Source organism: Octodon degus, unplaced genomic scaffold (assembly GCF_000260255.1).
Source record: "Octodon degus isolate 3935 unplaced genomic scaffold, OctDeg1.0 scaffold00018, whole genome shotgun sequence".
Classification (NCBI taxonomy): domain Eukaryota; kingdom Metazoa; phylum Chordata; class Mammalia; order Rodentia; family Octodontidae; genus Octodon; species Octodon degus.
Genome location: NW_004524594.1, coordinates 22,856,549 through 22,865,199, shown reverse-complemented (window position 1 = coordinate 22,865,199; position 8,651 = coordinate 22,856,549). Strand labels below are relative to the sequence as shown.

Genomic DNA, 8,651 nt, shown 5'->3' with positions numbered 1-8,651 from the left:
TTTATTTATTTATTTATTTATTTATTTATTTCTGGCAGAACCAGGAATTGAATTCAAGCCCTTGCGCTTACCAGGCAAGTGCTTATTCTACTGAGCCATCTCCCCAGCCCTTCTAACAATCTTTAAAACCTTGCCCAGAAAGTTTAAATCACTATTCACTCACTTTACATATCATCACAACCCCCAGACTTCCTTCCTTCTCTGATTTATTTTTTTCATAGCATTTATGAGACTTACTAAATTTTTACTTATGAATTTTTTTGTGTGTCTGCCCGGTATAGACAGGAAATTTTTATCTCTTTTGTTCATTGTAGTATCCCTAGCACCTCAACAAGTGCACGACACATAGTAAGTGCTCAATAAATACAGACTGAAAGATTATGATGATCACCGTACTACCTGGACCACTTGTGAGCAAGGTGGGATTCCCACTGTGCACGGGGAATTCCCCTGTGCCCAGCCCCAGACAAGTGTTAGCCTGTTAGCAATAGAGAATGCCAGGAGGATGAAGGAGGAAGAGAAAGGAAGTTCAGGGGAGCGGCCTTGCTGGGAGGGCCTTACCTGTGACCTGGGTGGGGGCAATCTCCACTGCACTGCGAGAGGGGGGCAGGTCTGGGGGCAGGAACCATCGAATTGTGGGTGGTGAGGGGCGGGATATCAGCTCTGCAGGCAGCAAGCAGTACAGGGATGGTCAGAAACTTCCTCTCTTCTCCCAGGTCACAGCCCAGCCTCGTTGTCCAATTAGTAACTGAGTGGTGACCCCGACCTCACCCGCCTTAGCCCTTTCGTCCTTGCTGTTGCCTAGCTTACCTGGAAGTGGCCGGGCAGGGGTGGTGGTGGCCATGGGGTGGCTCTGCTGTACTGACCGCTCCTCGATCACTGGCTGCAGGTGACAGCAACATGAGCACTCACTGAATCCCTCACCTTTGCCCCTCTCACTGGGGTCATACTCACTGGGTCTGTGGTCAACCCTATGAGGGAAAAAGACAAAGACATTAAGGGTTGGGATAGGAGAGGGAGCCAGGTATGGAGCCAGCAGCTGGGGCTATAAGGCTAGGATCTCTAAGACTTCAACAATCATGTCTCTGGTTCAAGGGTCAAGCTTAGATTATGGGTCAGTGTGTCTGCTTAGGGGTCAGAGGCCAGCTCTGGAGAGCAAAGGATGATCAAGGGTCTGGGGTTATAGATCAAGGCATAGTTGGGTAGAGCCTAGGGTCAGTTCAGGGGTCAGAGATTCAGGCCTAAGGGTCAAGGATTAGAATTAGGGGGTTAGACTGTGAGGTCATAGCTATGCATAGGGGCCAAAAGGTTAGGCTGGACCTCTCTCTTCTTCTGTGTCCTCAGGTGGTGGCACCCGGCTGGGGCTCTCAGGGAGTTGCTGGGGTTTGGGTGGCCCATCAGGGTGCAGAAAAAGGGAAAAGTCACTTTCACCCTGGATGGTGAGCGTCTGGTGGGAGGTGAGAATGTGGTACCCCTTCCCAGCTGGACAGATCTCTTTGAAGGCAGCTGCAGTCAGAGAGCAAACACAGAAATGAGTGTTTCCTACCCAGGTGCATGGACAGGCAGCCCCTCACCCCACATGCACCCCTATGCCTCCTGCTCCCCTCGTGCCCTCCACTCACCAGTGCCATCTGCTGGGCAGCGCTGACACCTTGCTCCCCAGGCCTTGCCCACACTGCAACAGCAGAGCTGGCGGGTGAGGCGCGTGGCCAGGGGGTGCTGGCACTGGTGCTCTGGGCTCACCAGGCGGAAACACAGGCTCTTCTCCTCGGGTTTGTCTGCTGCATGGACCATAGGTGACATAAGCATCTAGGCCTGAACACCCCCCCATGTCCCTCTGTCCAGCTGCTCCAGACCTTGCTTCTGTGCCCCAGACAACTCTTGATCCAAAAGTGGCTGCTGACCTCCTATGACCCATAAAACCTGTGTGACCACTAACCTCACTAACCTGACTTAGGCTGCTCTGGACTTCAATCTCCTTCCCATCAAACCTACCATTTATAGAGCCCTGACTTGGTATAAGTCTCTTTTCTTTTCTTTCTTTCTTTCTTTCTTTCTTTCTTTCTTTCTTTCTTTCTTTCTTTCTTTCTTTCTTTTTTTGAGACAGGGTGTTACTAAGCAGTTGGGGCTGGCCTTGTGCTCATTTTTGTAGCTTCCAGGCAGGTCTCAAACTCACAGAGATCCTTCCTGCTCAACTTCCCAAGTGCTGTGATTACTGATGTGCACCACCATGCCCAGTTCTGGGACCACTCGGTGGGCACCCACATCCGGGGCTGAGACAGCACAGTATGTGGGGCCAGGGATCAAACTCAGGTCCTTGTGCTCACCAGGTAAGTGCTTTGGCCTCTAAACTATTTCTCCTGCCCCTTGGTATAAGTCTTTTTTTTTTTTTTTTTTTTTTTTTTTTTTTTGCGGAACCGGGGACTGAACTCAGGCCCTTACACACTTGCCAGGGAAGCGCTTATTCCACTGAGCCATCTCCCTGACCCTCCTTGGTATAAGTCTTGAGCCCCAGGGACCTCTAACCTGAGATCTCAGATGACCCTTTGCCCCACTGATTCCTATCCTATCTGTTGTGGGCCTTGTTCCTCATGCACTCAACCCTCAACCCTACTCTGACTCTGACCTCTTGGGACCTTAGACTATTGCTGCTGGGAGCTTCACCCTTCCAGACCATGCTTTTGACTTTCCAGTATCCTAAAGCCCCCCAGTCTCACCAATGCACTGACTGCGGGAGGGGCCCAAACTATGGCCAGGTGGGCAGATGCATCGATAGGAGCCCAGGCTGTTGAGGCAGTCACCGTGCCGACACATCCCTGGCATCGCACACTCGTTGATGTCTGTGGTAAGCAGGAATTTGGTCCTTGTAGTCTGTGCCATAGGATGACCACAAGCTGTTTCAAGAACCTCAGGGTCTTGCCCTGGCCCAACTCCTCTCTCACCAGCATTGGGACACCCTTGCCCCAATCACCTCCAGCTGCCTCCCCAGCCCACAGATCTCCTACTGGCAGTACCCTGGCAGTGGCTGCTGTTGAACTTCTTGTAGCCCTGGGGGCACTCAGAGCCCACTTCACGTACAGGGCCTGGCTTCTGCACCCCTGTGTCTGTAGAAAGAGGGCAGTGTAGAGGTGGGGCACTGGGAGTTTGTGGCGTGGGGTGGGGGGACAGCATGGGAAAGCCAAAGGGATGGGGAGAGGAATCTGGTGGAACCTGGACAGGGGACTCCTGCAGGGGTGGGAGGAGGACCCCTGCAGGAGGTGGGCTGGATGGTCACATTGAGCCTGGACACTCACACTGCAGCTGAGGGCACTTGTGGCACTTGCTCTGGCCCCAGGCAGTGCCGATGCTCCCACAGCAGTCCTCCTGCTTGGTGAGGCCGGGCAGGGGATTGCTGCCACACTAAGGGTAGAGGTGGCACAGGCGTCACATAGTATCAGAGACACTCCCCTCTTTCCTGAGGGCTCCTCTCCAGCCTGCTGATCATCACTTATTTATTTATTTATTTATTTTTTTTTTGTGGAACCAGGGATTGAACTCAGGCCCTTGCGCTTGCCAGGGAAGCGCTTATTCCACTGAGCCATCTGTGGAAAGCCATCCCCGGCCCCTGATTATCACTTTTTTGCAATCCTGATGAAACCCTGAGATGCAGGAGTGGTCCCTTAGGGACCGGGATTCACTCACCAACTGCTTGGGCAGTGTGTCCTGAAAGCAGCGGCCCAGGGGCTTCTGGGTGGGAGGTCGTGGGTGCTGAGGCTTGGGGTGCGGCAGCAGGTGCTGGGAGGGGGCAGGGCCCTCAGCATTGGGCCCCTCAATTCGGTGCACCTGGACAGAGGCCTCAGGCGGGTGGTGGACACGGACATTCACCACGGGGGGCGGGGCCTGCACTGGGGGCGGGGCGCAGTGGCCTCAGGGCTGCTCGGCACCTCCCGCCGGCTGAGCTCCTTCAGGGCTGGCCTCTGCCCTGATGCAGCCACCCTCATGCCAGCCCCTCTCCCTGTCCCGGAACTTGCCCTTTGCCTGGTACCTTCTGCTGATATCTGTCCCGGCCCCAGGGGCACCAGGAAAGCTGCATGCTGGGCAGGAGGCCCCTCCCCCGGCCCAGGAGGATCGGCGATCACCTGCACGGCGTAGATGGCATGCTTGCTGGCCACAGACTCGCCCTCTGGGACCAGGGTCTGCAGCGTGCCTGTGGACCCCGCCCGGGCTAGCCCTGGGCCTACGCCTCCTCCGGCGCTGCCCGCTCCTCCAGCGGGCACCTGGCAGAAGCGGCCAGTGAAGTCGGGGGGACACAGGCACTGGTTTCGGGAGGAGCACTGGCCGCCATTCACGCAGGGCAGAGGGCACACCACTGAGAAGGGGACATGAATCAGGTCACAGGCTGACCTCCAGGCCCTAGGCCCACTCTTGCCCACATCCTGTCCCCCTTTCTTTGCCACCCACTGGCTCTGTTGTCCTTGGAAAACTAGTTTTGGTGACACATCACACACAGAAACTGCCCACTCTAGGTCCCAATCCTGGTATATCCACGGCAAATCCTGGAGTCAATTTTTCCAATTTAAATCCTAGCAAGGCTATGTGACCCTCAGCAACTCACTTCCCCACCCTGTGCCCCACCACCCCACCCATGGGCATGTTGTGTGGGTTAAATGAGGCAACGCCCATACAAATGCTCAGCACAGCGAACTACAGAATAAGCAACTGTTGCTACAGTGAGCAGCCTTCCCATGTCCTTTTCTGGGAATGGGATCTCTCCCTTCTCATTCCCCTAAGTCAGGCCTCAGCCCCTTTCCCCTTGCCTCTGCCTTGCCATCAGAGCCCACACCTGACACTGCCAGTGATTCCCCATCTCTAGATACAACCACCATCTCTGACCTCTCCAGTACTTCTTGGCCACCTCCACCAGACAGTCTGAAATCACCTCTCTCCCTACCTATGCTCACAGCAGGGAAGCCCTGCCTGCCTAGCCACAGAACTGGGCTGGAAGGGCCCATCCCAGCTTCTCCTGCTGCTCCCCATCTCCAATGACCCCACCTCCCCCGTGGTCTCTGCCCTCCCTCAGTTCTGGCCATGCCACCCAAACTCCCTATATTTCCCTGCTTCTGTCTTGCCTGTCTGCAATCCCAGCATCCTCAGAGAAACCCACTTCAAACCCTCTGGCACAAGATACCCAAGCTCCAGACTTTGCTTGGACTTTCAAGGCTCTCTATAGCCCAGAGCCTTCTCTCACCAAGCCCCTCTGGTCCTCCCATGTGCACCCTGCATTCCAGGGCTCACTTCCTTTCTACCCTCCTTTCCTTCCACCCCAGGGCCCTGTCCCCTATCTCCTTCTGTTCAAACCTGACTCTTCTGAGTTCAGCTTCTTCTCCAGGAAGGGTCCCATGTCACATCCCATCTACCATGTTCCCTCTTGTGAGTCTCCTTGCTTGATTATAATCAGTCTGTTGCCCCCACTCCAGGGTACTTTGGAGGGCAGGGCCTGATGGGCCTCAGCTCTGGGTCCCAGAGGAGGTCCAGGAGATGAATGGAGTGAATGAGCAAGAGAGACCTTACTGTTTCTGTTGTCACATACACACAACATATATTTTAGAACATTGGAACCCTGAGTGAGCTACTGCATTAGCCAAAGCCCTTCTTCTGCTTACCCTAAAGGGAACGAGGCATATGTGTTGCTTTCCTGGACACCTGAGGGTCTCAGAGGGTCAACCTTAATTCCTTGCCATCAGGGTCAAGGGAAGAGCATCCTAGCCCCACCCAGCCTATCCTGCCTGGCCTCTGGGGGCCAGCAGGCTTTACAGGACAGAAGAGGTGTGTCCTGGGCCAGGGGAGGCAGAATCCTCTCCTTCCTTCCTCCCAGTGAGTCACCCTTGGCGGTGAGGGTGACCTCCCAGTGACATCCACCCACTGTGGCCTCGGCTCTTAGCCCTGGGGATGTGGGCAGCACGGATGGAGACAGCAGCCTGCGCAGGACGGCCAGGGGGCCTGGGAGGCTGGATACACAAACACTCACATGCACAGTCATCTCCTCACATACACAGACTTATTCTGACACCAACATAGGCTCATTATATAAACACTCCCATCCCTTCCCTGACAGTGAATGCAGACACACACCCAAGACAACAGCAGAGATACTGGCTAATCACCATGTGCCACACCAAAGCCTAATCCTGCCCCCATAGATATGGAGGCCATGTGAGTGTGTGTGCACACACAGACACATACCCCATCCGGTGGTGTTTCTTAGGGCTGGAGTGGATGAGTGAACAGAGGAATGTGTGAGAGGGGCTGTTTTGCTGGTGCCATCCTGGGCTCAGCCTAATTACCCTGTCCAGGAGGGTAATTACTGCTGGGACACCTCCCCCAGCCTGGCCCACAGGGCCCTGGTGGAGGAGGCCCAAGCCCCAGGCCTGGCCCTTTGAGGAAAGATGCTGGGGAAGAGATGGGTTCCAGGCTGGGTGGGAAAGTCAGAAGAGCTTGGGCTGGGGTTGGTTCAGAGGACCTTCAAGATGTGAAGTGTTTCCAGGAGCCATGGGAAAAAGAGGAAAGCTAGTTCCCATTTCCCAGCTGCACCCCACTTCTTAGGCCTTATTTAAGACAGTTCCCATTCATATCTTGCCACTAACTCGTTCTTTTCACCCCAGCCCTGACCTAGGCTCCTCCTCCAGAGAAAGCAGGTGTATTTTCTGGGCACAGTCTGCTTTAGTCATTTTAAAAACACTTTTGTTTTGTGAGGAAATACTCATCCCTTCTTGGAGACTTCCGGCCCTGTTCACATTCCTCAAAACTTCTGGGTATTCCAGCACCTTTCTGTAAGCCTGTGCCATCCACAACCCTATTCTAGCCCCCAACCCCAACTTAAGTTTCAAAGTTCAGGCCTCTAGACCCCCCAGTTCTAGCCTTCGGGACTGTGACCATCCAAACCTGGAGGCCCCAGATCTCTGCCATGTGTACCCTAGGTTCCCACCTCTTATGCCCGAGTCTCCACTCTGCAGCCTGCCTTCCTAGCTCCCCACCGCTCCCAGTCTGAGCCCCCGGCCCTCACCCACGCGGAAGCCGGAGCCCGTGAGCGTGTCGGTGCTGTGGCCGTTCTCTCCGATCAGCGTCATGTTGGTGCCGTGGTAACAGCTGTCCCGACACTGGCCCTTGTGACAGGTCCGCCTGCAGTACACCGGCGCAAAGACCACCTTGAAGCGCTCGCGGGCCAGCGCCCCGCCCCCGCCGGCGCCCCGCTCGCCGGCTGGTCCCCCCTCGGCCCCGCCGCCCGGGCCCAGCAGAGGCAGCAGAAGCAGAGGCAGCAGCCTCGCCGCACCCGCTCCGTGCATTGCAGGGGCCAGGCCGCCGGCGACCCCTCGGGGCCCGAGCATCCGGGCCACGCGACCCCGGGGGGCGCGCCGGGCGGGGGCTAAGGGCCCGGCGCCGGCGGGGGTCGCGGCCGGGGAGCGCAGGCCGGGGGCAGAGAGGGCAGCGAGGCAGCGGAGCAAAGAGGGCGCGGGCAGGGAGGGGGCGGCGAGCGCGCGGGGGCCGGGTGCGAGGCCGGCGATGGAGGCTGGACCGCGGAGAGCTCAGAAACTTCCCGGCCCGGATAAGCTCCTCCAGGCCCCGAACTGAGGCCAGGCGGAGGAGGCCGGAGCTAGTGGAGGCGGAGAGGAGGAGCGAGCGGGGGGAAGGCCGGGCGGCTAGCCCGTTGCGCGCCCCTCTGGCCGGCTGCTCTCCCGCGGCCGCCGGGAAGCAGGAGCGCGGGGAGGACGCAGGGAGAAGTGAGCAGTTGTTTTCCCTGGCTAGAGCGCGGCGCGGCGGCGGCGAGGGGGGCTGGGACGCTGGCCTCGGGCCAGGGAGACAGTTTTTTTCTGTGTAAAGCGTCGCCCGGGCTGCCCGCAGGAGCGAGGGTGTACGGACGCGGTGGAGGGGAGAGCTGAGGTGGGGGCGCTGCACACCCCAGATGCCCGCCCCGCGGGACCCCGCTGGGCCCTTTCCAGGGAGCCCTCACCTGGGACCCGCGGGCCGGGCGGCCAGATTCCTCCGGGCGGGGCCGCGGCCTGCTCTAAACCTCCGGCCCCGCCCCGTCTAAACTGGAACCCGAGGCCAGGGAGGGAGATGGGCCTCGCCAGGGTCACACTGATTTGTGGACGGGAACCCAGGCCTCTTAGATCTTTCCCAGTCAACCTTGCGCATGTGTGTGTGTGTGTGGGGGGGTCTCACACCCTCAAAGTCAGTTCTTAGTTCTCCACTCCTCTCTGAGGGAAGGATACCAGGAGGGGACACCCTTTGAAGGCACAGTGATGTCTCAGGGGGAATAAAAGCCTGTGGGTTGCAGAAGGGGAGCAGAAAGACCAAAACTGGAAATCCAGCCCCCCTTTAGAGGGCTTCCTGGTGCCCATCTTGCCACTCCACCCCCCTTCCCCTTGTCTGGCTGGGCTGGCTGGACTGGCTCTGGGCCTCAGACACTCTGGAATCGCCAAGGTCTGAGCTCAGGGCCTGGCCCCCTTCCCAGGCTAACAGCCGCGAGGAGGGGGACATTGCTTAAGAGCCCAGGGCCCTGGGGAGGGTTACAGCAGGGCCCCAGAGCAGGGGTTGGCAGGAGCTGGGGAGGGGTCTTGAGTTTGACCATGTCTAGGGAGGAGCCAGCTCTGTCCACTGATCTGAAAGGGAAA

The 8,651-nt window shown here is 57.5% G+C and overlaps 1 protein-coding gene across 4 annotated transcripts in view; it reads right to left on the bottom strand.

The window, feature by feature from the left end:
- Ltbp3 (latent transforming growth factor beta binding protein 3) overlaps positions 1 to 7,634 on the bottom strand; it is a 17,276-nt gene extending 9,642 nt beyond the window's left edge. For 2 of the 4 annotated variants that reach the window (XM_004627238.2, XM_004627239.2), the window contains exons 1-11: positions 7,043 to 7,634; positions 4,025 to 4,348; positions 3,682 to 3,884; positions 3,294 to 3,399; positions 3,015 to 3,104; positions 2,718 to 2,840; positions 1,623 to 1,781; positions 1,321 to 1,506; positions 955 to 971; positions 811 to 883; positions 562 to 663 (exon numbers count right to left, since the gene is read on the bottom strand). In XM_004627238.2, coding sequence (XP_004627295.1) covers positions 562 to 663; positions 811 to 883; positions 955 to 971; positions 1,321 to 1,506; positions 1,623 to 1,781; positions 2,718 to 2,840; positions 3,015 to 3,104; positions 3,294 to 3,399; positions 3,682 to 3,884; positions 4,025 to 4,348; positions 7,043 to 7,364 — 1,705 coding nt within the window. In that variant the 5' untranslated portion in view covers positions 7,365 to 7,634. The remainder of the gene's footprint in view (positions 1 to 561; positions 664 to 810; positions 884 to 954; positions 972 to 1,320; positions 1,507 to 1,622; positions 1,782 to 2,717; positions 2,841 to 3,014; positions 3,105 to 3,293; positions 3,400 to 3,681; positions 3,885 to 4,024; positions 4,349 to 7,042) is intronic. The other 2 variants (XM_023710815.1, XM_023710814.1) reach the window with 2 other exon arrangements.
- Between the last annotated feature and the right edge of the window lie 1,017 nt (positions 7,635 to 8,651).